We start from the raw sequence: 27224 nt of genomic DNA, 5'->3' as shown, positions 1-27224 counted from the left end.
GTTTAACACTTTTTCCCATTATTATTTCTCAGTATTACACATAACTTAATTCATAGACATCTATGCTTCTTTGCATGTGTGGATTGGAAGGGTTACTGATATCTGCTGGGAATTTGATGTCAGTGGCACCTTTATAAATATATTTACTAAGAAAATTGATGATGAATTCAATACTTTTTTTCCCACTGCATATGGCTTTGAAGCCTAAAATATTTTCACTCTCAAATGGCAGTTTTGTAATTCAAGATGTGCCTTCCTCCAGCAGGAAATCTCTCATCCCAAGGAGCTTTATCAGTTTCATCAGAAGGTAAGAGTCAACATCTGCTACAACTACACTGTTAAACATTATCATGACCAACAAAGGACAAATCCTTTACTGCTCAGCAGTGTTGGGTAAGTTACTTTAAAATAGTAACTTAGTTACATTACAAGTTACTTCTCTCAAAAGTAACTCAGTTACTTCAAGTTACTCGTTACTTTCAAAGTAACTAGTTACTAGGGAAAGTAACTTTGGTTTTACTCAGAATTCTCTTGTTAATGTGTTGCTTCCATAACTTTGGCAGTCTTCTAGCTTGTTTACTTGCCACAAGTGCACTGTGCCACCTACCAATAGACAGGAAAAGATAATGTGCATATTTCCACGAGAGAAATCCCATGCCTGGACCGTCATTGACTGCTGCCATGATTCTAGCCTACGTCACGCCTTTTACATCCAACACAAAAACTGCAGTCGTGGTGCTTTCGATTGTACTCATACCTCGGAAATTCTGCCTTCTGAATAGGAAGATGTTGGTAACACCAGACTGCAGATTAGCTGCATACATGGCTGGACTGGGACAGAAAATTGGCCCCGACACTTTGACTAGAGACCGGCCCACCATTATAGGAAAAATGATAAAGCCTTTGAATGAAAACAAACGCTGTTGTGACAGTGATGTACACTGTTTTGATGGTATATATGCATCAATCTATCAATCGTTTGTTGTAAGATTCAGATAATTATTTTTTAAAAGCTAGACATTTTAAATGAGAATAAGATAGAAAAGTATTTCTTTGTGCCCACCTCTCCCTGTTAAAGCCCTATCTGGCCCCCCTGGCAAAACTTTGCTAGATCCGCACCTGCACAGTTACCAGCTGTCAGCTACCTAAAAAAGGATCCTGGTGTTATTTGTCTCTCAGAAACAGTTCATAACTTCCCTTCAACTCATTCATGTCACCTAAAAGGTAAACCTGTTTCTCCATCACCTGTTCAGCTCTGATGATTCAGTAAGGACATCTCCTGGTTTCATCTTCATGTTTCCCTCTCACCAGATATACAAACCGATATCATGACCAGCAGCTTTTCTGCAGCTGTGGCTCCAGCAAACATCAGCTGATACTAGAAATTAATATTAAATAAATTCTAACAACAGCTGATCAAGCTTAAACGTGCTGCTGTTGTTTAGCGCGACATCCGCTGGTTTCCTCTTTCGGCGCAAAGTGGGCGATAAACAAACAAGAGAGCCGATCAGCTGATCATTGATCAGTTTTCATGATTGAAGTAGAAACGGGAGAGGGAGGGGGGAGAATGAGAGGAGAAGAGGCAGCTGTGCAGCAAAGACATAGAATAACTCCAGCTTAGTGTCTTTTTCATTGTAGCTGAATTACAGGACAAACTGTTCCTTTTCACCTCAATAAGAAACGCGTAATATTTTCTCTGAATACCAGACGGGACGGTTGACAACTCTAATAACTTATGAACAAAATAAAGTTCAACATCATTACCTTCATAGCACCCACCCAGCTGTATAGAAACTCCGTCATGCTAGCTAGCACGCAGTACGGAAAAAGTCAGAATAACGAAAATAAAGTCCACCTAAACTTGGTTTATATCTGACCCAGATAGACTGCAGGTCATAACTTCTTACCTGAAGTTCAGTTCACACTTGGACCGGCGGCCGCCTCGGGTCTCTTTTCCTTCTGCGTCCCCTTTCTCCAGCCCGAGAACGTGTTGCTTTCTCTCATCCTCCTGCTGGCCTCCACCACTTGCTAATGTTACTGAATCTGTGGAAGCTCCGCGATAGCCACCACACGAAGTAACGAGTAACGACCCTATCTAAATCCCAGTTACGACTAACGCGTTCCTGATTTTGGCATAATAACTAGTTACCGTGCTCGTTACCACAATAATAACGTAGTTACTGTAACGCGTTACTTAATAACGCGTTAGTCCCAACACTGCTGCTCAGTGACTCTCTAATCCCACAAGACACAAGTTGATATGGACATTTGGATGTAGATTAAATTTGTAGATTAAAAATCAATTAAATCATTCATTCATGATTCAATATAGTGAGCAAAAGCTTGATCACTTTTTGTTATATTTATACCAGACCCGAGGACCTAAGTGCTGAGACTAAGGCTGACATATTTTATCACTAACACATGAATGACAACAGTCCGTGCTGGCCAGTGTTACGGCCTGGAGGCCAGACAAGGAGAATGAATCCAAATGCAGACACAGATGGAAGCATTGATAGATGTGATACTGAGTTTTATTTACAGGCTGTGATTTAACAAACATAAACTATGAATTATGGCACAAGTGTGAGCTGTGAACAAACAACCATAAACTGTGAACTTTGGCACAAACATGAGCCTTGAAAAAGGCATGAAGCATAAATTGTAAGCTATGGTGCAGTTCAGATTTTATTGTCCGTGAAGTGAGAGTTCCAGTAGTTTATCGGGGAAAACAGTGTTAGGAGTTAAAATGTCTCACTCAAAGCAGGTGGAGGATGGCGGGGAAGCGGAAAGATAGTCCAAAAGGTCCGGGTGAGTCTCCAGTTGGCATTTTTCCATATGAAGTGATCCAATGAATCCCAATTGCTGTGAGAGGAAGGCAGGCAGATGGAGTGATGAGAAAAGCGGGGCATGAACTGAACTTAATTTGCCAAGAAGACCAGTGTCCTAGTAAACGTCAGTATAGTTAAGAGATGAACAAGGTGAACAGGCAGATTACTGAAAGCAGAGAAAACACAAGGTAAACAAGAATATTAACTATGACAAAAGACAAGAAAGCTTTGACACCCTAACACTAACACAGGTTAGCTGAAGATCAAGTAGGCCGGGTGTCCAATGATAAGCTGGGGTGAAGGTGGGGCATCGGAAGGAGGGCACAGAGGGCTTGAGAGCACCAGTTTAACATGAGAGACATGGAAAAAAGTGTGAATCCGTAACAATGGAGGGAGTGTTAGCTTGACCTCCGTAGGGCTAATTACTCTGTCTACCTTAAAAGGTCCATTGTAGGAAACCATGGCAACATTGCAGGTGGTGTTGGATGGACGGAATGGTGAGCTCAGTTTCTTGCTGAGGAAAAAGCAGCAGCTGATAACCTATGAATACTTTAAATGGGAACAAGCCTGTGGCATAGAAGGCAAGAGTTTTGTGAGTATATTCAACCCAGAGAGAAGCAGACCAGGTGGCAGGGTAATGGGTGGTTACACAGTGTGGTCTCAAGCTCTTAATTAAGGTGTTTAGTTTATCCATTAGTCTGTTGATGATAATCAGACCTTAGGCAGGGCTTAGCCCTCAAGGTTGTGCAAAAGGCCTTCCAAACCTGAGATGAAAATTGTGGACCCCTATCAGACACTACTTCTGCAGGGATCCCATGGAGTTGGAAGATGTGTTCCACCTGCCCCAGGAGGCTGTGGGGAATCTTTGAGAATCTATCTGCAATGGTGAGTATGACAGTTTTTCCTGCAGAAACCAGGAGTCCTGTGACAAAATCCAATGTGATATGGGATCATGGGCCATTTGGTTTGGGTAATGGCTGCAACAGTCCTGCAGGACGCTGATTCCGTGACTTGTTCCTGGCACACACAGTACAAGTGGCCACATACTCCCTGATGTACCTGTCCAATGTCTCCCAACAAAAGTGTCTTTTAATCAAAGTGAAAGTCCTACCTCTGCCTGTGTGGCAGGCGAACTTGGAGGTGTGAATCCATTCAAGGACCTTTGAACGAACCACCGCGGGTGCATAGCACCAGTCTGCCAGACCCAATATCTGTTTCCATTTGAAGTGCGCAATAAATGGATCCTCCACGTCCCATGAGACTGCCCCAATCCTGCAGCTGACCAGAAGTATAAAAGGTAACTCTGAGTGATTCAAGTCAGAGTCAAACTGGCGGGGGAGAGCATCTGGCGTTACTTTCCTAGAACCTGGACGGTAAGAAATTGAGACGTTAAAGGACCAAAGAGTAGCAGGGCTTGCCGAGCATTTAATCTTGTAGCATGCAGTAAGTAAGTCAAGTTCTTGTGATCAGTCCAGACTATAAATGGTTGTTCTGTGTCTTCCACAAGGTGCCTAGGGTGCACGCTGAAGCTAGGCAATTGGTGTGGTGTGTGTGTGTTTGGGGGGGCTCTAATGGCATGAGGGGAATATCTAGAATATCTAATCGTTTTGGGATTTCAACATTTATTAGACTTTGCTCAGAACCCCAATTTATAAGGGCTTGACGTCACTCCCACGTAACAAGCAGGTCTGGCTCGGATCTGGTATCAAGTCCACTGCTGGCTGACTTCTGGCATGATAAGACGTATGTCGTAAAGATATGGGCCAGGCCTGGCATAGATGGCACTGTCTATGTGATGGCATGCCACATCTGGCTCAATTGTGGTCTGGTTTATGTGGCCCAGGCCTGCAGAAAACAGGTCTGGCCCAGATCTGGCAACAAGCTGGCACTTCTGACTGACTGGTGTCATGGCAGAGTGTATGTCAACCAGATGTGCACCAGATCTGGCAATGACGGCACTGTTTATGTTCCTATTTTCCTATTTTAGTTAGAAGACCCAAATGCCATGTTGCAATACTATACTGCTGTGGTAGCCAATGTTTCAAATGCAGGTTTGACAGGTTTGTGACTTTACACTTTATCCAAAGCCTACTAACGGTTTACTCATATTTACCACCTGGTGGCTGTAGCTCAGGCAGTGGAGCAGGTCACCTACTGATCAGAAGGTTAGTGGTTTGATCCCTGGCTCTTCCAGTCTGCATGTCGGGAGTGTGAATATGTATTAATGTAGTTAGGAAGCACTCAGTTAAGAGAAAGTGTGTGATTAGGTGAATGTGGCTTGTTGTAGAGAGCACAATCAGGGAGAGTAGTAAAGTGTTATATAAGAATCAGTGTCTGAACAGTTTTGTCATGTTACTTTTGAATGTTCTGGCACATGTTGTTATTACACGACTTGATTAAGGTACACATTAGGCTGATATCTGGGGCCAGAGCTGAAACTGTTCTGGGACAGCACAGGGCCAGCAGTGTGTATGCAACTGGCCTTGTGCTGGCCCATGTGTGGGCCATCTCTGGCAAACCAGGTCTGGGCCACCAAAGGTCCGTCATTCTTTGCGGTATGTCTAAGCACATTGTGTAGGCCATACCAATTTTGTTATGTGGGCTGATTAGCTGGGTGGATGACAGATAAGATCCACAAGAAAAAAAGTCGCTCCCTCTCCTCCGGGGACAACTGGGACCAGCCAATTTGCATAGGTTCCAGTGTGGTGCTGAACTGTGTGTGGAACTAACGTGAGGAAACTTGGAAAAGTTCCCTAACCCTTTCCTTTTCCTAACCTGAAGCAGGCTCATCACGGGTGGTGAGCTGATCTGTCATAGTCTCATTCAACGGAGAAATACCCCCTGTTACGCTTGATCTGGCAAGCCCACCTCCGCTGCTATACTTCACTGACCCTGACGAAGGGTTAGCAATTTTCGAAGTGAACCATTCTCAGAAACAGGTTAAGCAAACGTTGTTTTAAACTGACCTAAAAACATGTCATAGGAGTAGAACGGCAAGGAATGGGTCAACACCCATCACTGCCCCCCTCAGGGCTCGCTCCCGCAATTTGCTGATCAGGTAAGAGACCCACGTCATGTCATCAATGAAAGTGCGCGGAGAGCGACTAAACACTAGGCTACACTGAAGCAAAAACTCACTGCAAGTGGGTCCCTAGAGGGTCCGTAAGTGCGGATACAAGTTAACAAATCTCGTAAATCAATGTAGCTGTTTCTAATTTATATGTTTAGCATTTCTACTGCAGCAGACCGAGACACAGTTACAAACCTGTGTCTGTGAGTCAGGTTCTGTCTAGATGGAAACAGCCTGCCCAACAGGATGTATATTGTGAAGTTTTATGGGCAATAAGCAGGGAGCATAAGAATAAGAGTTTTGGAAATGACCTCCCTTAGATAACAATAGATTTCAGGTACTTGAAGAAATGGCACAACACTGTGCTTATACTTTCCATCTTGGGAGTTCATGGGACTTTTAGATTCAAATATAAAGTCATCGGAATTCACTCACATGTGAAATCTATCAATCTTAATCTATTGGCACATCTTCCTAAAAGTGTTAAGTTTACTAAGATAGATGTTTGTGTTTATTTTTTCTTCATTTAGAGGAGCTTCTCATGTTGCGGAGAGAATTTGTGAGGAGGGTGTCAACAGAAATCCTTACACAGCTCCTTGAAGCCCTTGTTAGTGATGCCATTTTAGATGATTTGGAAAAAGAATCAATAATAGAAGAAAACAAATCCAGAGCAAATAAGGCTCGGTGCTTTGTTGACACAGTTAGGAAAAAAGGAAACAAAGCCTGCAGGATAATGATCAAACATCTTCGGAAACTAGATCCAGTTCTCTTCTCTGAACTGCATCGATCATCATTTGTAAAGAAAGGTGAGGCCACACATCTGTGTAACAAAGGTCTGTTTACTCACTCTCATGTTAATTTAATTTTTCTTTTATTTGTATATATTTTAAAATTTTCGAAATGTGTTTTTAGAACTGTTACCAATCAGGTGCTTTATACACTTTCCAGTGTTTTACCATTGTAAATTATTATGACGTTATGTGTTCCAGCGTGATATCCCTACAGTTATAATGACTGAATTATTACTCTATTCAAATGATTATTATTCCAAAATTACTAGCTTGTTATCTAACTATGTAATCCAAAGTTGATCTAAACAATCTAGCTGAACCTAGTACAGGATTTGCCTAATACTTTTGACAATTATTATAGTTATAGAGTAGCTCTATGAAACTCATCTAAAGCAACATATGATACTCATCAAGATACATTAAACTATCCATCCTTCCACTTATCCGCAACTCCTACGCCCTCCCCATGATCAGGTACCCCTGCTGGGATAATACGCTGGCTAAAAAAGGAGATAGAAGTCACCGACATCAAGATGAGGAAGCTCGTGACCATGGATGGAGGGTTTCACCCCAACTCCAGCACCCTGAGGCTATATGCCAAGCGGAAGGAAAGAGGCCGGGGACTGGTGAGCGTCAGTACCGACCGCATGCTCAGTGAATACCTCAGGCAGCAGAAACTCAAGAAAGAGGAGGATGAGGAGGAACCATCATGGAAGGACAAGCCCCTGCATAGATAGAGAAGGTGGCTGACATCCAGAAATCCTACCAGTGACTGGACAAAGCTGGACTGAAAGACAGCACAGAGGTACGAATCATGGCAGCACAGGAAAAAGCTCTGAGCACAAGATCCATAGAGGCTGGTGTCAATCACAGCAGGCAAGACCCAAGGTGCAGGCTGTGTAAAGATGCCCCTGAGACAATCCAGCACATAACAGCAGGGTGCAAGATGCTAGCAGGCAGGGCATACATGGAACGCCATAACCAAGTGGCCGGCATAGTGTACAGAAATATCTGTGACAAGTATGGCCTGGAAGTCCCGAGGTCAAAATGGGAGATGTCCCCAAGGGTGGTGGAGAATGACCGAGCTAAGATCCTGTGGGACTTCCAGATATAGATGGACAAAACTCTGGTAGAAGATGGCCATAGTGATAGATGTAGCAGTTCCGAATGACAGCAACATCAGGAAGAAGGAACACAAGAAGCTGGAGAAGTACCAATCGCTCAGAGAAGAGCTCGAGAAGATGTGGAGGGTGAATCACCCGATGGTGAACTCAAGAGATTTAAATGATTTTCAAGAGTGAAAGCAGCACTAACTTAGGACTCCGAGATGATGTCACTGAGGTCAAAGTTTTGAAAACTTGACAGAATTCCTTTTTTCCTCAAGTGCACAAGAACATTAGATAGGGTTTTGTCTAATTATTTAAAATAAAAAAGAATTTATACATCAGAAAAAGATCTGAAAGAAAAGTAATGTCAAAATGCAGGAGAGGGCGCAGTTACATTTCTTTGTTCTGTATAAACAATTCCACAACACACTAATAATGCTAATATCTCTTATCTTTTATTTTGTTGTTTTCATTTAGAGGCTCTGAAAAGGGGTCAGTCCAAACTGAAATCTCACCTGAAGAAGAAGTTCCAGTGTGTGGTTGAGGGAATTTCAGAAACATTAAACAAAACCCCTCTTAATCAGATATACACAGAGCTCTACATCACACAGGGAGAGATTGCAGAGATCAATAAAGAACATGAGGTCAGACAGATTGAAACAGCATCCAGGAAACCAGACAGACCAGAAACAACAATCAGAGAAGAAGACATCTTTAAAGACTTACCGGGAAGAGATGAACAAATCAGAACAGTGCTGACAAAGGGAGTGGCTGGCATTGGGAAAACAGTCTTAACACATAAATACAGCCTGGACTGGGCTGAAGACAAAGCCAACCAGGACATCCAGTTCATATTTCCATTCACTTTCAGAGAGCTGAATGTGCTGAAAGAGGAAAAGTTCAGCTTGGTGGGACTTGTTCATCACTTCTTTACTGAAACCAAAGAAGCAGGAATCTGCAGCTTTGAAGACTTCCAGGTTGTGTTCATCTTTGATGGTCTGGATGAGTGTCGACTTCCTCTGGACTTCCACAAAACTACAATCCTAACTGACCCTAGAAAGTCCACCTCAGTGGATGTGCTGCTGATAAATCTCATCAGGGGGAAACTGCTTCCCTCTGCTCGCCTCTGGATAACCACACGATCTGCAGCAGCCAATCAGATCCCCCGCAACTGTGTTTGCATGGTGACAGAGATCAGAGGGTTCACTGACCCACAGAAGGAGGAGTACTTCAGGAAGAGATTCAGAGATGAGGAGCAGGCCAGCAGGATCATCTCCCACATCAAGAAAGCTCGAAGCCTCCACATCATGTGCCACATCCCAGTCTTCTGCTGGATCACTGCTACAGTTCTGGAGGATGTGCTGGAAACCAGAGAGGGAGGACAGCTGCCCAACACCCTGACTGAGATGTACATCTACTTCCTGGTGGTTCAGGTTAAAGTGAAGAAGGTCAAGTATGATGAAGGAGCTGAGACAGATCCACACTGGAGTCCAGAGAGCAGGAAGATGATTGAGTCTCTAGGAAAACTGGCTTTTGATCAGCTGCAGAAAGGAAACCTGATCTTCTATGAATCAGATCTGACAGGGTGTGGCATCGATATCAGAGCAGCCTCAGTGTACTCAGGAGTGTTCACACAGATCTTTAAAGAGGAGAGAGGACTGTACCAGGACAAGGTGTTCTGCTTCATTCATCTGAGTGTTCAGGAGTTTCTGGCTGCTCTTCATGTCCATCTGACCTTCATCAACTCTGGACTCAATCTGCTGGAAGAACAAAAATCTCAGTTATTTAAAATATTTAAACGAAAAAATAAACCACATTTCTTTTATCAGAGTGCTGTGGACAAGGCCTTACAGAGTCCCAATGGACACCTGGACTTGTTCCTCCGCTTCCTCCTGGGTCTTTCACTGCAGACCAATCAGACTCTCCTACGAGGTCTGCTGACACAAACAGGAAGTAGCTCACAGACCAATCAGGAAACAGTCCAGTACATCAAGAAGAAGCTCAGTGAGAATCTGTCTGCAGAGAAAAGCATCAATCTGTTCCACTGTCTGAATGAAATGAATGATTGTTCTCTAGTGGATGAGATCCAACAGTCCCTGAGTTCAGGAAGTCTCTCCACAGATAAACTGTCTCCTGCTCAGTGGTCAGCTCTGGTCTTCATCTTACTGTCATCAGAAAAAGATCTGGATGTGTTTGACCTGAAGAAATACTCTGCTTCAGAGGAGGCTCTTCTGAGGCTGCTGCCAGTGGTCAAAGCCTCCAACAAAGCTCTGTAAGTAATTTTTTTTATTTATTTCCTTTAACAGCTGCCAGTGCTTTAAAGTGATTTCACTTTTTGTGGTGAATGATTTGCAATATTTACACTACAACCATTAAAACATTCAGAACATCACCTTCACATTCAGAGAAATTTTACATTCATAAACCAGCTGTTTTCTCAAAGAAGTACAGCCATGTCCTTTAACAGGGAGATGCCAAATCTAGCAACTTTTTAGCATCCACAGGCTGACAGGCATTAATAACAAATTGATTTGTTAAAGACAATGACAAAATAAGACAATAAAACTGCCAGAATTGCTGTTGCTGTCTCACCTGTCAGTGCAAAATGAGGAGCCCCCTCCAGGAGGATGCAGAAACCTACACCTCCAACTCCACATATCACACCGACAGGCAGAGCTCTGCAACCAGTGGCTGACCTTTCTACAAAAAACAAATAGAACATTAGAAGTATTACATTATACAACTTTTCTATAAAACATCAGTGCAGCAATAACAACCATGACCTTAGAAGGATGACTGTGCAACATGCCATAAAGAGATTTTTAAAACTCTTAAAACAACTTAAAACTAAAAAAAAATTAAAACTTACACCTCCAACTCCACAATGACAGGAAAAGCTTAACTGGAATGACAAATATCGCCCACCTTCCCTCCCCCTTAACATGGGGGATTTGAAACTGCAGCATGTGTGTTGTGGGCATCTAGTTAAACCATCTGAACTCACCTAATACTGTAAAAATCTGTATTTCTACTCCCAAGCCCCATGTTTTTGGATTTGCCTTTGTGTGTGTGTGTGTGTGTGTGTGTGTGTGTGTGTGTGTGTGTGTGTGTGTGTGTACATTCAGTCCAAAAAGGTATTTTCTGAGCTCTGAGAACAGCTCAAATGGCCCATTCAGATTCCTTCTGCTTGCATTCAAATTCCTTCAGCTGAGAAACCAGCTTGCACACCTGTGGAGGAATGAAGTGCCGTTTTCTTCCCCTTCTTCTCTGCCTTGGAGCCTCGCTCAGGATTGACCCCAAAGAAAACTCTGAGGGAAAAAAACAAAACAATAGTGATATGCAGACAAAGTTTGCACATGTAGTGTGGCTTGACAGGAGTGGAGCAGTTCAATAAAATCCTACATTTGTTTTCTTCAATATGCCCCTATGTGTGAACCTCTCTATCATTCTAGTTGACCATCTGTCTAGAACCCAATGTTGTTGTGGTGCTGGTGCCAGTGGCTAAGCTCTCTTCCTTTGTCTTTTCAAGACACATGCATTCACACTGTGCATATACAGAAATGTTTGCAAGGGTGAGAAGTCTGCTTATCACCAACACATGACAGCATGCATCCTCAATGTGTATGCAGGGATATTATAAATGCACAGAACACAGAAGGGGATAGAAAACACAGTTGACATTGTCCTATCAAAAGGTGTAACAGCACATTTGAACACGGACTGTCCTGGGGGTTATTCAAACATGGAGTGGAGAAACTTGTACTCAGTACAAGTATTAACATTTGGGCATGAATCCACTATGTAGTATTTTTTAAATTAATATGTTTAGTCTTTCCTTCGGGGGGGGGGGTCCCTGGAACAACATATTTTGAGTTTGGGGTCTGCAGCCAAATAAATTTCAGTTTGTGTGTCTTTGACATGAAAAGGTTTGACCACCACTGACATAACCTGGTCTCAGGTGCTAATGGTTTTAAAGAGATAGCTCAAACGAATTTTGTGTCAACAAACCATTCTGAGAGAAATATGTTTTTGCTCCATTTCCCAACTGGAATCATGTTATGTTTGTTTTGTTATTGATTGACTTAGGACGCTATTTAAAGCAAAAAGCATGTTACCTGCCCTTTAAAAAGATATGACACATTTATTCCAACAATAGTCTTCAACAGGGAGCTACAAAATCTCTGAACAAATCCATATTCAGGGGGATCATAAGCCAATAACAGCTGATCTAAAAGCTCACAGCATGTGACGACACATTTTGAGCTTGTACATCTCAGACAAACGGGTTTAGTGTAGATTGACAAAAAGCAGGTCAGGTGCAGAAAGGCACGGCAAAGTCACATTTACAAAGTATTTCCAAACAATGAGTGCTTACCTTTGCATGAATTCGAGAGTAAAAGCCATCTCCGGTGGGTATTGGATGTTGCAGACATAAAACATGGAGAAGACGTAGCTCAAGGCCACAATGGGAGAGGTGATGTGGTCATTGACAAGTAACCCATCAACAGCAATCTTGAATTGCTGGTCACCTTAAACACAGATAAAAACCATGTACCATTTACAAAAAAAAAAAAAAATCCTATATTTTAAGGCAAGCAAAACATTTCTTTAATAAATATGACACAACAACAGCTTATAACAACAGCTAACAACAGCTTGCTGGGATACAAAAAAAGATTTAACTACAAACCTCTGATTAGGATGCATGGGGTCACTGGGAGTTCGACTTCAGGATCTGCAGAGATCTGTTTTGGTGACAGACATGATACATGAATTAATGTTTCCAGTACACACAAACCTGCTGGCAAATTGACTATCTGCTAGTGTCTTCATCAGACAGAGGTAGCCATTATGCAAAAACATTAATGTAAATAGTTTATAGATAGAGAGTTTATAGAGAATATCAGCAGCACAATTAGGGGAATCTATACTTCCTACTGTGGTTGGTTACTTGGTTCACCACTGGATGCAAATAATTATCTTGCACACAGTTTAAAATCTACAACATCTACCTCTTTTTTGTGGAAGAGTTTATAAGAGTCTTCCTTGAAGTATTTTGAAATGCCACAGATGAGCTGTATTGGACCTTCGCCCATCTTCATCCCTTTGGAGTCAAGGAAGTCATTGATCCCCTTTTCTTTTTTGGAAAGTTCCTGTTCAAGGTTCAAGGTGTTAATTTTGTACAAGTACATAAGACTAACACTCATTTTCGTTTGGAGCTATGGAGAGAATTTTGAAAAAAATAAAAATAAAAATGAATTATTTCATTTTCATTTGCAACCTGTTCTGTTTTGATCTCAAATGTCCTGCTTTTTTGGTTGTCACTTCCTGATTTTTGGTCTCAAATCTATTCCATTTGATTGTTCATCCAAGTTATTCTATTTGATTGGTTGCCAGTTTATCTTTTTTGGTCTCAACTCTCTTTTTGGTTGCAAATCTTTTTCTGATTGATTAATAAAGACAAAATTCTCTCCATATGGAACAGCACAGCACAATCATAATAATAACAATAACAACACACCTGTGCCAGCTTGTTTTGTACAGAGAAGCCAAGGAGTTTAGATGCATGATCAAACAGGTGAGGAACTTCAAACAGGAACGGCCACTCGTCCTTTACAACAGCAATAGTGGTATCATCATCGTTGAGGATTTCACGCTGAATGGGATATGTTTCAGTCATCAATTTTCGAACAGATGACTCCTAAAGATATGAGGCAGTTAGACAAACAGTCGAACAGTTAGTCAAACTAACCAAAACTAACCAATTAAAATAATAAAACAGGGTATCAATTTCAATTGACTATGGGCATAGTGATCTACAGACGATCTACAATTTCACAATGTGTCCTAAATTGTACTTGGACCCAGACCTTATCGCATTACTCCTGCTATATACTATTGCTGTGTGAATGGTTGTATGTCTAGATGGTGGACTGTAGGAACCGAATTGCCCTTCGAGGATTAATAAAGCTTTCTGTATCTGTAATGGATGATTGCAGACCCACCTGAAGATCCTGGGTTTGAAAGGCACGTTTCAACTCATCTCGTTTAGACAGCAGGTCTTCTCTACACACGGCCCCCTCAATGATTGGATCCCACGCCACACATCCATACAGATCTGAATTCCTGGGCCTTTTCTTTGTTGAATTTTCACCCCCTGCTTGCCTCTTCAGTGAGCTTTGTGGCCTCTTCATATTTTCAATTCTGTGTTCCAGCTGACGAAAGAGAGTTTCAGAACCATCTTTTGCAAAAGGTTTGTTTCCAAACGGCTCTGTCAGCTTGAAGGAGGCAGGATATTGTCCTACAATCATACTGGCGAGTTCCCTCAGCTTTTGTCTACCAGGTCTTCCTGGGTGTTTATGGAGGTAATCTTCAGCGACGATCCGAACCATCTCTCGTCTGTCTTTCCCCATTATGTACTTTTTTTCACGCAACTCATCCATGACTTTTGAGGGAAATTTGTGCCATGGTACAGAATATGCGTCTTGGGATGGGGAGTCGGCTGTCTCAGGTGGTGTTGAGGGCAGCTGAAACCTCTGTGGTTCAGGTGTTGATGAGGGGCCAGGCCGGGTGAACTGCGGTGGAGTTTGTGAATCTATGGATGACATGACAAACATCTCCATAAATTAAACACATCACAATTGTTGCAAATCAATTAATACATTGGTCCTCAATGTCCAGTTTGGGTCAACCAGGAATACAAATGGACCTAATTATGAAAACCAATTATAGAGTAATTATTGCCATGTACAGCTGATGGCAACTTTTTTTTTTTGCATTTTTGGAATAAACCTTTGTAGTTTCAGAAAACTTGCATTAAAACAGAGGGGCAAAAACTCACCTGCTTCCAATGCTTTGACAGCTCTGATGAATCTTTTGCACTGAATGAATGGCAGAGTGTCTTTAATGTCCTCCGGGTCCACAAGGCTCAGGTCATCTACAGAGAGAACTCCTAATTCCTCCAGTTTAGCCATGAGTGTATCCATCTGATCGCTACTGAGCGATGGCATTGCTTTCTTGACATAGTTTTTCACAAGTTCCATGTTGGTGTGTGTTTAAGAGGAATGAGCCACCGAGTACCTCTCTGGTAAGAATAAAGTGGATGATAATCATCAAGTTTGTTCAAATCATGGCAACTGAACAGGTCAGAAGCATTTTCATCAAGTTCATAGAGTCCAAGATCAGGTATCCAGCTGGCAGTTTTCCCTCGAAGCAAAAGTAGGACAGTAGTTTCATTTTTTACAAAAATGCTTGCTATTTGTCCTAACTGCAGTAGTCCTTTTGCGTAGCTCAGTAAGACCAGCATTCCATTTCCATATGTAGTGCCTTTAACCTGCACACTCTCTGTGACAACTGAGTTACTTGAGTTCAAATCAAATTCTCCAACCACTGTCTTTATGTTCTGGTCATAGAGCTCTGGATAGAACCGTGTTGAGTCTGAGACATGAACCTGGGAACGAAACAAGGTACCACAAGACTGATAAGCCTGAAGCAACTGGTGCCGTTCAGCCAGAGACTTGGTTACATTTATGAAGTTCTTACTTGCCCTAATGCACCTTTTAAAATAAGAATGTAATGCCTTGTGCATAGGGCTCTGCTCGTATATACTATTCCCAAGAGATGTTACAGTCTCCCTTGGAACACCATACTGCCCCAGTTCACAGGCTAGTGCATCCACAGTATATTCCTGTTGAATATCACTTATAGTTCTCATTTCATTTGCTATTTCTGTTATTGTGGAGGCTGGAACCAAATATTTTGCCTGTAAACCCAAGTAAAACTGAGCAAGACTCTCTGTGAAGTTGTCTTTCACTTGATCACTGCAGAAATTATCACTTTGTTCTGCATCAATGTTAAAACTTTCAGGTTCTTCAGGTTCTACATGTGATCCTTCACCTTGGAAAGACCGTTCTGTTAGTTCACATATATGAACTGGGGCTATCTTGGTAACATCCCACCCTTTATGGTATCTGGAAATATGCGTTAGGGATGACTTTACATTGAATGTCTTAGAACATCCATCAAAGGGACACGTTACAGTCAAACCCTCATCTATGTGACCACTCAAATGACACTTTAAAGTTTTAAGATCATCATATTCACTGCTGCAAAAATTAAACAAGCACCTTAACTGTACAGACACATTACGGTTCCATGTTTGTGTGCTCCTTCTGTCTACATGAGCTCGTGACATATGCACAGCAAGGCTACTGTATGTGTTAAACTTCCTTCTGCAATCCCTATGGCCACATAAAAAGATACATTATTATTATTTCTGTGTGTTCGGCAGTGTTTCAAGTAATCAGTCGAAGACCGAGCGTTAAAGCCACAAATGTTACAAGTCAACATTTTTAAGAGATTGAATTTGCCAATTGACGGATAGCCAGAATCAGAACAGAATCAATATGAAAACAATAAATTTATATCAGCACAGTGAAGCATATTCACTTTTCAGGTACCTTCAAATAAGTAATCTGCGTTGGGCTGCATGGGCCACTCTCTTTGGGCTGCAATGTTTTCTGCAATGAAATCTGATTCTACTTAACTATCACCCCTTTTAATTATTACCATGTTCAGTTGCATGCTAACGTAACACAGCGAGCTATAACAATACACACATGTGGCTAATTTACACACACACACACACACACACAAAAGCGTGCACATCCAACTTATGGGCTAACGTTAACTTTAGTTGGGCAAACCACGCTTCAAAATAACGCAAAACCCACACATTCAAATGTTACCATGAAACACACACGGCTACCAACTGACTATCGAGACCAAATTTCATGTAAGAGGGAGGGAAAAAATGGTTTTTGACGTACTTACGAAGCGCAGGCGGCTGGCTAATGCTAACGCAGCTAGCAGCAAACGTCCACTCACATACACACCACTACCAACTGCCTATCGAGACCAATTTAATGTACGAGGGGGAACAAGGTGGCACTCCATTCTCATTCTCATTCCACACAACCAACCTGTTTCCAACTTTCCTTGTGACTTGCAGAAATTTAGGTAGGCACTGACCGCACTGAAAGTAATGGCGTCGGAATATTCTGGCTGGGGGAGAAAATTCTGCCTTGCGCAACAGCAAACTTTCCGTATTTCGCAAAACGGAGCGAATCCGTAGCAAATCCACGGTAAAGGGACCCCTAAATTTACGGATTTTTTTTAACAGTGTGTAACGTCTTCTGTAAGACGCTTTTCTGTCCCCCACTCGTTACCTGTATGAATGGCACCTGTTTGAAACCATCATCTGTACTGTTACACACCGGCCCGAAGCCGGGGTGCAACACAACAAAAAAATAAACCCGATACATAATAACACAAACAAAAAAAAACACACCACGGCAGAATGACGAGTTTGGTTAATTTATTCACTGAACAGGTAGCGAGCTTCAGGGTGGGCGATGCCAAAACAACAAACAAAACACACTAGAAAGAAAAACAGAGCTAACTTACCTCCCACGATTCCAAAACAAAATACAATTCTCTAACCTGTCTCCCTACCCGAAACAGGAAAAAAGAGGGGAATAAAAGAAAACGGCTTCCCACCCCTACAGCTACCAAGCCCAGGTACAACCCTTTTTCAACATTAATATTGCAGTCACACGCCACGACGGTCCCCAGCCACACAGCTCACGGGGAACCAGGAAAAGTCTGCTCACCGGCCCAGTCCAACCCCTTTTGTAGCTGGCCTCTTTCCTTCCTCCACCAATGGGCGGCCTCCACCTGGAAACAAGCATCGCTGAATACAAATACAAACAATAACAACCCCGTACCACAAATAATGACCCTGGGTCATAACACCCCCCCACCTAAAATCAAGCATCTCATTAGAGAGATGCTAGACCTAGGTCTCCACCCGGGATAGGGCATCGGCCACAACATTATCAGCCCCTCTAAGATGATGGATGTCAATATTAAAGTCCTGCAGCAGCAAAGACCAACGCATGAGACGCTGATTGTTATTCCTCATGCGAGAGAGGAAAACCAAGGGGTTGTGGTCCGTATACACAGCGGTTGGAGCGGGGCTGGAACTGACATACACCTCAAAATGTTGGAGGGCTAAGAGTAACGCTAAAGCTTCCTTCTCGATGGTACTATAATTCACCTGATGTTTATTGAATTTTCTTGAGAAGTAACACACGGGGTGATCAATACCCTGGTCATCCTCCTGCAGGAGTACAGCACCTGCACCATGCGCACTGGCATCCACCTCTAACTTAAACACCCGAGTGAAGTCAGGGGCACCTAACACTGGGGCACTGCACAACAGAGCTTTGGCTGAGTCAAAGGCATCCTGACAATCAGAGTTCCACAAAAACAGGCACGACGGACTTGTCAGGGCTGTCAGAGGAATAACCACGGTGGCGAAATTTTTGCAGAACCCTCGATAGTAGCCACACATTCCCAAAAAACGGCGAAGCTGACGCCGCGTAGTTGGTACAGGGAAATCCAAGACGGCCTGGACTTTGGCCATGAGAGGGCGTACCTGCCCCTGTCCCACCTGCTTCCCTAGGTAGGTAACCACAGCTTTGCCAAACTCGCATTTGGCCAAATTGACTGTCAAACAGGCACCCTTCAATCGGACAAGAACCTCCCGTAGCGTCTCCATGTGCTCTAGCCAGGTCAGCGAGTAAACCACAATATCATCTAAGTAGACCTCGCATCCCTGAACACCCAGTAGCACCATGTTCATCAGCCTTTGAAACGTGGCGGGAGCATTTCTCAACCCAAACGGCATCACCGTGTATTGCAGGAAATGGTCTGGTGTCACGAAAGCTGAAATCTCCGCCGCCCGTTGCGACAGGGGCACCTGCCAATAACCTTTCAAAAGATCTAGCTTGGTGACAAATCTGGCTGAGCCCACCCTATCAACACAGTCATCCATACGGGGGAGCGGAAAGGAGTCTGGCTTGGTGATGGCATTTACTTTACGGTAATCATTACAAAAACGTGGGGTTTGATCAGATTTAGGCACCAAGAGGGTAGGAGAGCTCCATGGACTGAAGCTGGGCACCGCAAAACCATTCTCCAACAGGTATTCCACCTCCTTTCTCATGATTGCCCGCTTTCCGGGATTGACCCGATAGGCATGCTGCTTAATGGGCCGGTGTTCGCCAACATCTATATCATGCTCAAGCATAGTGGTCTGAGTCGGCTTGTCACTAAAGAGCACAATATGACCACAGATCAGATTGTAAATATCCTGCCTGTGGGGCTCACCCAAATAAAGCAAATGAGCCTCAAGGTCCTCCAAGATCTTTGAATTCTCCAAGCGGGCCCCTGAGCTGGGTCCCTGGGGTTCACGCAACCCATCCACCTCCGGTTGGTAGGAGGGTGAACCCACCGTCACCACAGGGGAAACAGAGTTAGTCTGGCTCTGGTTCCGGTCCACATATTTCTTGAGCATATTAACATGACAAACCCGGGACTTCTTCCGCCTATCCGGGGTTTTAATCAGGTAATCCGTGTCACTAACTTGGCGCTCGATCTCATACGGTCCACTAAAACGAGCTTGGAAACATGAACCCACAATGGGTAAGAGAACTAAAACACGCTCACCAGGCAAAAAGGTGCGCTTGAGGGTCTTCCTATCATACCTCTCTTTCATCTTCTCCTGAGCACCAGAAAGCGACCTGCGCGCCAACTCACATGCAGCGTGCAGCCTCTCCCTAAACGAACTTACATAGTCAAGCACGTTGTGCACGGGCCGCGGCTGGTCGGGCTGTGCGAGCCACCCCTCTTGGAGCAGACGTAGGGGTCCACGCACCGTATGCCCAAAAACCAACGCCGCCGGGCTAAAACCCAGGGACTCTTGTGTGGTCTCTCGAATGGCAAATAGCAATAACGGCAGGCCCACATCCCATTCGGACTCAGTTTCAAAACAGTACTTCCGTAACATGGCCTTCAAGGTCTGATGGAATCGCTCCAAAGCCCCCTGTGTTTCTGGGTGATAAGCACTAGACACCCGGTGCTTAACCGACAACTCAGTCATCACCTGAGCAAAAACCCCCGACAGAAAATTAGAGCCCTGATCGGTCTGAATGTACTTCGGTAACCCAAATATAGAAAAGAACTGTACTAAGGCTTTCACCACGGCCTTAGCCCTAAGCGATCGCAGAGAGATAGCTTCTGGAAACCGTGTGGCCGCACACATTATGGTGAGTACGTACTGGTAACCCGCCTTAGTTTTCGGTAAAGGCCCTACACAGTCCACAATAACATGCTCGAAGGGCTCCCCTATTGCAGGAATTGGATGTAACGGGGCGGGTGGAATGACCTGATTGGGCTTACCCGACACCTGGCACACATGACAGGACCGACAATAGCACGCCACATCAGACTTAAGCCCCGGCCAAAAAAAGTAACGAAGCACTCGGTCATAAGTTTTTTTAATCCCCAAGTGGCCTGACAGATGATGCTCATGGGCCAGACTCAAAACCTGGGGTCGGTACTCCGTCGGCACCACCACCTGAGTGACCACCTCACCCCCCAACCCACCCACCGGAGCCCAATTGCGTAACAGAACCCCGCGATCAACCTCATAAGAAGCAGCACCAGGCACCGCCCCTGGCTGCAAGGCAGCAGCTCGACAGGCAGACAACGTATCATCAGCCTGTTGGGCCGCAATGAGCTGCTCCCTGTTTACCGCCAGGCGCAAATCCTCCGACACCACACTAAAAACCTTCGCCGTCCCACCATCCACCCCCGGAACAGAACTATCATGCGGCTCAGAGCCGTCCGGAAACATTCCGGATATGTCCACCTCACCACCCAAGCGACGAGCTTGAGCACGAGTAACCACACATGCCGGAAAAACCGTGGAGTCACCCAGCTCCGACGGAAAGTGGCATAACCGATCCGAGGTAGGACACTCAATAACCTCCGGAGTAGCCGGAAACACTTTTCCCCCGGCCAAGTCATTCCCCAAAATAAGATCAATACCTTCAATCGGCAGCTGATCTCGAACCCCCACCCGCACAGCGCCCGATACAAAAGACGAGGTCAAAGTAACCGTATGGAGAGGCATGCGCAGAATACTCATCTGTATACCCCACACCAGTAAGTCAGAACCACAATACGACTGCTGAGAGAAAGGCACGACTCCACGCCGCGCCACCGAATGCTTCGCCCCTGTATCCCTCAAGATGGTGATCGGAACCCGGTCCCCCACATCACCAGACAACGATAAAAACCCCGACGAAATAAACGGTCGAAACACCTCATCTATCCCCCGCGGAACGACGCCAATCGGCATTAAGCTAGGGCGGGTTACCGCGGAGCAACACTGCACGGCCCCCCCCGAAATGTTGGCCCGCGCCCCCTCCCTCGCCCTCAGCACGGGACAAGAAGCAACGAGATGACCGAGCTCATGACAAAAAAAACATCGGCGGTCCCCAGCGGCCACCGCAGGGCCACGCCGCGAGAGCGGGGGAGAACGCCCCCCCCCCACCTCCGGCAAAACTCTAGAACCCCGACGTAACGGAGGGGAAAAACCCCTCTTATGCGTCAAAGCAAACTCATCCGCCAGAACCGCCGCTTTCGCGAGGGAAACGACCTTCTGCTCGTTCAAATAAACAACCACCCGCTCTGGCAAACACCCTTTGAAATCCTCCAATAACACTAACTCCCTCAGCTGTGCAAACTCCTTAACCTCACTAGCCTGGCACCACCGATCAAAGAGCAAACCCTTCTCGCGCGCAAACTCCACATAAGTCTGATCCCCCCCCCTCACACACTGCCGAAACTTCTGACGGTACGCTTCAGGCACCAACTCAAAAGCACGCAATACAGCAGCCTTAACCACACCATAATCCAAGCTCTCAGATGCCGACAGGCTAGCCCACACCTCCTGAGCCCTACCCACCAGCCGACACTGCAACAGTAAAACCCAGACCTCCTCCGGCCACTGTAACGCGGCAGCCACACGCTCAAAAGCAGAAAAAAACGACTCCACCTCCGATTCACAAAAGGGCGGCACCAATTTAATGTGCCTCCCAATATCAAAATCCTGACGGAGAGCCGGGGCGGGACCAGGCGCCGGCGGCGCAGGGAGCACAGAGGGCGCAGACGTGGGCGGCGTAGAGACAGGGGCACGCGGCGTAGAGTCAGGGGCACGCGGCGGAGGTCCACGCTCCAACTCCAACGCCCTCACCCTCAGATGCATCGCTTCAACCTCCAACCGGTGACTACTCAACTCCACCTCCTTAATGCGGAGCAACAACTGGAGCTCCTCCGCCGACGACCCCACCACCGGAGCCGGAGGAGCCACAGAGGGGGTGGCCACAGGAGGAACAGACACCGGAGCCAACGGCTCCACAACCGCCCCGCCCGGCCCACCAACAAGCGGCACGCCCGACAATAAACCCCGCTCGCTCAAAGCCACCGCGACAAGCTGCCGCAAATCGTCCTTCTTTACCCCCGCCGGCGCTCGCACATCAAAACGGCCCGCAATAAGCAACAAATCCTCCCTCCGACACCGACCCAACTGCTGCAAGGAAGGCGCCTCGGCAAACTTGTCCACATCGAACTCCATCCGCGGCCACCCACACCAACCACCCCCAAACACACAAAAAACAACCCCACACACCCACACGAGCCCCACGACACACAAACGAACCCGAAATCCCTCAAACGGACGAGCCCCCATTTATGTTACACACCGGCCCGAAGCCGGGGTGCAACACAACAAAAAAATAAACCCGATACATAATAACACAAACAAAAAAAAACACACCACGGCAGAATGACGAGTTTGGTTAATTTATTCACTGAACAGGTAGCGAGCTTCAGGGTGGGCGATGCCAAAACAACAAACAAAACACACTAGAAAGAAAAACAGAGCTAACTTACCTCCCACGATTCCAAAACAAAATACAATTCTCTAACCTGTCTCCCTACCCGAAACAGGAAAAAAGAGGGGAATAAAAGAAAACGGCTTCCCACCCCTACAGCTACCAAGCCCAGGTACAACCCTTTTTCAACATTAATATTGCAGTCACACGCCACGACGGTCCCCAGCCACACAGCTCACGGGGAACCAGGAAAAGTCTGCTCACCGGCCCAGTCCAACCCCTTTTGTAGCTGGCCTCTTTCCTTCCTCCACCAATGGGCGGCCTCCACCTGGAAACAAGCATCGCTGAATACAAATACAAACAATAACAACCCCGTACCACAAATAATGACCCTGGGTCATAACAGTACAAAAGACACCTGTCCACAGCCTCAAACAGTCAGACTCCAAACTCCGCCATGGCCAAGACCAAGACCAAAGAGCTTTCGAAGGACACCAGGAAAAGTATTGTAGACCTGCACCAGACTGGGAAGAGTGAATCTACAATAGGCAAGCAGCTTGGTGTGAAAAAATCAACTGTGGGAGCAATCATCAGAAAATGGAAGACATACAAGACCACTGATAATCTCCCACGATCTGGGGCTCCACGCAAGATCTCATCCCGTGGGGTCAAAATGATCATGAGAACGGTGAGCAAAGATCCCAGAACCACACGGGGGGACCTGGTGAATGACCTGCAGAGAGCTGGGACCAAAGTAACAAAGGTCACCATCAGTAACACACTACAAAGGCAGGGAATCAAATCCCGCAGTGCCAGACGTGTTCCGCTGCTGAAGCCAGTGCATGTCCAGGCCCATCTGAAGTTTGCCAGAGAGCACATGGATGATACAGCAGAGGATTGGGAGAATGTCATGTGGTCAGATGAAACCAAAGTAGAACTTTTTGGTATAAACTCAACTCGTCGTGTTTGGAGGACGAAGAATACTGAGTTGCATCCCAAGAACACCATACCTACTGTGAAGCATGGGGGTGGAAACATCATGCTATGGGGCTGTTTTTCTGCCAAGGGGACAGGACGACTGATCCGTGTTAAGAACAGAATGAATGGGGCCATGTATCGTGAGATTTTGAGCCAAAACCTCCTTCCATCAGTGAGAACTTTGAAGATGAAACGAGGCTGGGTCTTCCAACATGACAATGATCCAAAACACACCGCCCGGGCAACAAAGGAGTGGCTCCGTAAGAAGCATTTGAAAGTCCTGGAGTGGCCAAGCCAGTCTCCAGACCTCAACCCCATAGAAAATCTGTGGCGGGAGTTGAAAGTCTGTGTCGCTCGGCGACAGCCCCAAAACATCACTGCTCTCGAGAAGATCTGCATGGAGGAATGGGCCAAAATACCAGCTACTGTATGTGCAAACCTGGTAAAGACCTATAGTAAACGTTTGACCTCTGTTATTGCCAACAAAGGTTATGTTACAAAGTATTGAGTTGTATTTTTTTTATATTTTTTTTATGACCAAATACTTATTTTCCACCCTGATTTACGAATAAATTCTTTACAAATCCTACCATGTGAATTCATGGATTTTTTTTTCACATTCTGTCTCTCACAGTTGAAGTGTACCTCTGCTGCAAATTAATGACCTCTGTCATCATTTTAGGTGGGGGAACTTGCAGGAGTTGCGGGAGTAAAATACAATGCTGTCAATACATGAATATCCAGACATACAAAAACATCCAATTTTGGCACACAATTGGACACCATGCCAGTTGATTTTTTTAGGTATTTGAGAGCAGAAATAAATTAATTTTATTAACAGGCCTAAAAATGGTGTCCAAATGGTCTTACAAAAAATATATTTATTTGAAGAATTAACCACACATTTACATGGCAATGGCCCTTTTTCGCCATGCGCATGGAGCATTTAATATGGTCTCTGGCCCTTTAAAATCTGAGGGGCTGTAACTTTGGTTTCTTTTGGTCAATTTGCATGATTGACACCTCTTTTTAATCATTTGAGGCAATAGAATCACATTTGAAGGGAATCTCCGTCCGTAGATAGAGTTTTCCTCCTAAGGCATGGGCACCAATAAGCAGAGTTCATCCTTTAACATATAACAAAATTAAAATATTCTCATGCATGATCAACGGTTAATCACGGTACCGGCCAGAGTACCGGGAGTAGTTTGGAAAAACAAGAAGACGCAGAGACTGTTCTAGGTGTCATTCCAAACTGACTCAAAGTTTATTCTTTCGTGCAGCAGTTTTATAGACAGACAACAAGTTTCAGTTTCAGACCCTGCCCACTGGGTGGGGTGGCGTCCTGACAGTTAAAAATCCTTTGTTCAGCAAGGGCAATAAAAAAAGCACTCACAAGATCAATAAATCTTTACCGAGATCTTCTACATCCTGAGTTCTGACACAAAAACCAGATGGTCTTCACATAAACATTTTGAGCAAGGTAAAAAGAGTGATTTGTTGGTGTTTTTCCTTCAACCTTAGCATCAACTTTCACACCATAAATCCTTAGTTGACAAGGCAAGAGAAAATAACGGTTAACATAAAGAGCTTTGTTAAGTTACAGAATCTTCAGTCTAATCTCAACATACTTTTGACAGGTCCATTAAACACTAGACATTTAGAATCCTTTAGTGATATAAGTTTGCACATGGTAAAATACTGCATGTAGTTATTTGCATTAGAAAATGTTTAACCATATATACCTAAAGGCACATAACTAATTATGTGTGATCTTTTAGCAGACTTCACTGAGGAATGCACTCAAGGAATGCACTCTGTCCCAGTTTTAAGTGCCTTGTTTACATATAGATGAACTGTTGGATTTTCCAGACCAGCAGGCCAAAAAAGGGTTACAGAGAAAGAAAAAGACAACTAGTATATGGGCCTTATTGAGTAACAGTTTTCCTGTATAATATCACTACAAAACAATATCCTGTAAATGCTAACCGTAGTGCTAAAATTCACAACAACATTAATGATGATACCAATCAACCAATCAAACGTTGCAATGCCAAAACCCACATGGGCCCAAATTTACTGCATGTGGCTTTTGTCCTGTCACGTGTCTGTAGTTGGGTCTAAAATGGAGGTTGTTAAAGGAAAATGGCTCTGATGCAGCTAGGTAGGCGTGGTAAATACTGAGAATCACGTGGCTACCAGCTACCAGTGTCCCGATTTGTGATTGAGACAAACCTCTGGTCCAAGTGCGTCAAAACAATGATTTTATTAAACACATGTGTGGAAAGATACACATCTTTATATCACCAACACTGATCTTCCGTCAAAACATACTTTCAGCATGGTTTTATTATGTCAGGGTTAACGCCCCTTCTCGCTTTAGACAAAACATCACATGTATAGGTTATAATTAATGACAGTTTAAGTTTCCGTGTTTAACAGCATTTTTTCCTATATGGTTGTCTGGCTCCTCCAGATCCTATAGACCCCGGATCACTAGTTGCCAAGCAGAGACAAAGCAAGATGTCTTTCACCTTTACCCTAGAAATTATACTTCATGTTTATGTGTATGTAAGCGTGTTAGGCATTCATTCACAGCATTCAAGTCACTTCATCAATATATCAGTTCAAACATAACGCTGAACGAAGCTTTCAACCTTCATTAGACTATATGCTTAACTCTATTATGAGCACAAATGCAATGTGTGTAATAACATGATTAAAACTGTATGTTTAATAAATGGAATAAATGTTTATTCAAATGCCACTGCTCAAAGCTTAATAAAAAGTTAAAAAGAATTAACATGATATAAAAAATGATATAAAATGATATGATCCCCACACCAGCAAAAAAAACGGAGGAAATTGGGACAGCAAGCCAATTTCTGTCTTAGCGCATTTGCGCCGCTATGTGTTTTTGTGGTTTTCTTTTGTGGCTCATTCAGTGAATTTTGGTCAGAGCATGGTGAAACTTGGTGCTTGGAGTCAGTAATAGTTCTGGAAGCTAACTGGGCTTTCTTTAGACTGTTACATGAAGTTTGAAGAATTTCTTGTTCGGTTTTGTTTGTTTAGTTGTCTTCTGCACATTTACGTAACTACTCGCTTAATCATGGCTTGTTTTCGGTGTGTTTTTTTTTTTTAGGATGTAGAAATGGTTTATATGACATTTTAGCTTGGATTTAGAGGTTTCTGTGGATACCACACATGTCTAGACTTATATTTCTCACCCCGTGTTATAACCAATTAAACGGGATCTCCTCCTTTTTTCCCCCGGTACCAGGGGCGTGGGGCAGAAAAATAGTATTTTGAGCTGTATCTAACAACAATAATCACAGATTATAAAATCAGGAAAATTACCAACAGATCAACAAGGAGAAAGAAGGAATTAGAACTAACTGAACATTTATTGATATACAGAATTCATTTAAGGTATTTGGAGATTTGACTCCAATAAGTTTGAAAGCATGTGACCATGGAATTTACGTAGAGTTTAGATTAGCCACCAAACACCTGGGAAGCAGACAGATGTGTGACTACTATAACGGCCCAGAGGCCACCAGAAGTATGGACTTAAGTGCAGACAACACACGGAAGCACGGAGAATTAGTGAAAGCAACAATTTATTTACAAAGAGTGAAAGAAGC

General features: G+C 44.2%; 3 protein-coding genes across 6 annotated transcripts in view; 1 reads left to right on the top strand and 2 right to left on the bottom strand.

Annotated features, from left to right (window-relative positions):
• LOC147336505 (uncharacterized) overlaps positions 1-27224 on the bottom strand; it is a 462456-nt gene that overhangs the window by 360432 nt on the left and 74800 nt on the right. The window lies entirely within an intron of this gene.
• The window catches only part of LOC147336507 (protein NLRC3-like), a 41052-nt gene continuing 14731 nt past the window's right edge, over positions 904-27224 (top strand). Inside the window, exons 1-3 of one of the 2 annotated variants that reach the window (XM_086285436.1) lie at positions 904-4128; positions 6432-6707; positions 8276-10070. In XM_086285436.1, coding sequence (XP_086141562.1) covers positions 6443-6707; positions 8276-10070 — 2060 coding nt within the window. In that variant the 5' untranslated portion in view covers positions 904-4128; positions 6432-6442. Of the gene's footprint in view, positions 6708-8275; positions 10071-27224 lie in introns of both variants that reach the window. The other variant, XM_086285437.1, reaches the window with a different exon arrangement.
• On the bottom strand, positions 11941-14648 carry LOC147336508 (uncharacterized). Of its 3 annotated transcripts, none has more exons than XM_086285474.1 (5): positions 13804-14648; positions 13320-13499; positions 12811-12951; positions 12489-12543; positions 11941-12327 (listed from the first exon to the last, which is right to left on the bottom strand). In XM_086285474.1, exons 1-5 carry the CDS (start codon positions 14419-14421, stop codon positions 12170-12172), a joined length of 1152 nt encoding a protein of 383 aa, XP_086141600.1. In that variant the 5' UTR covers positions 14422-14648; the 3' UTR covers positions 11941-12169. The 3 variants fall into 3 exon arrangements, with proteins under 3 accessions (XP_086141600.1, XP_086141601.1, XP_086141602.1); XM_086285475.1 differs by having other exon boundaries at positions 13320-13454; XM_086285476.1 differs by lacking the exon at positions 12811-12951 and having other exon boundaries at positions 13804-14647.

The sequence above is a fragment of the Aulonocara sp. 'chitande type north' Nkhata Bay genome, linkage group LG3, assembly GCF_057382095.1.
Source record: "Aulonocara sp. 'chitande type north' Nkhata Bay isolate Kocher_YH1m ecotype deep benthic linkage group LG3, A_spYH_male_GT1.1, whole genome shotgun sequence".
NCBI lineage: Eukaryota > Metazoa > Chordata > Actinopteri > Cichliformes > Cichlidae > Aulonocara > Aulonocara sp. 'chitande type north' Nkhata Bay.
This window is presented reverse-complemented; position numbering and strand designations above follow the sequence as displayed.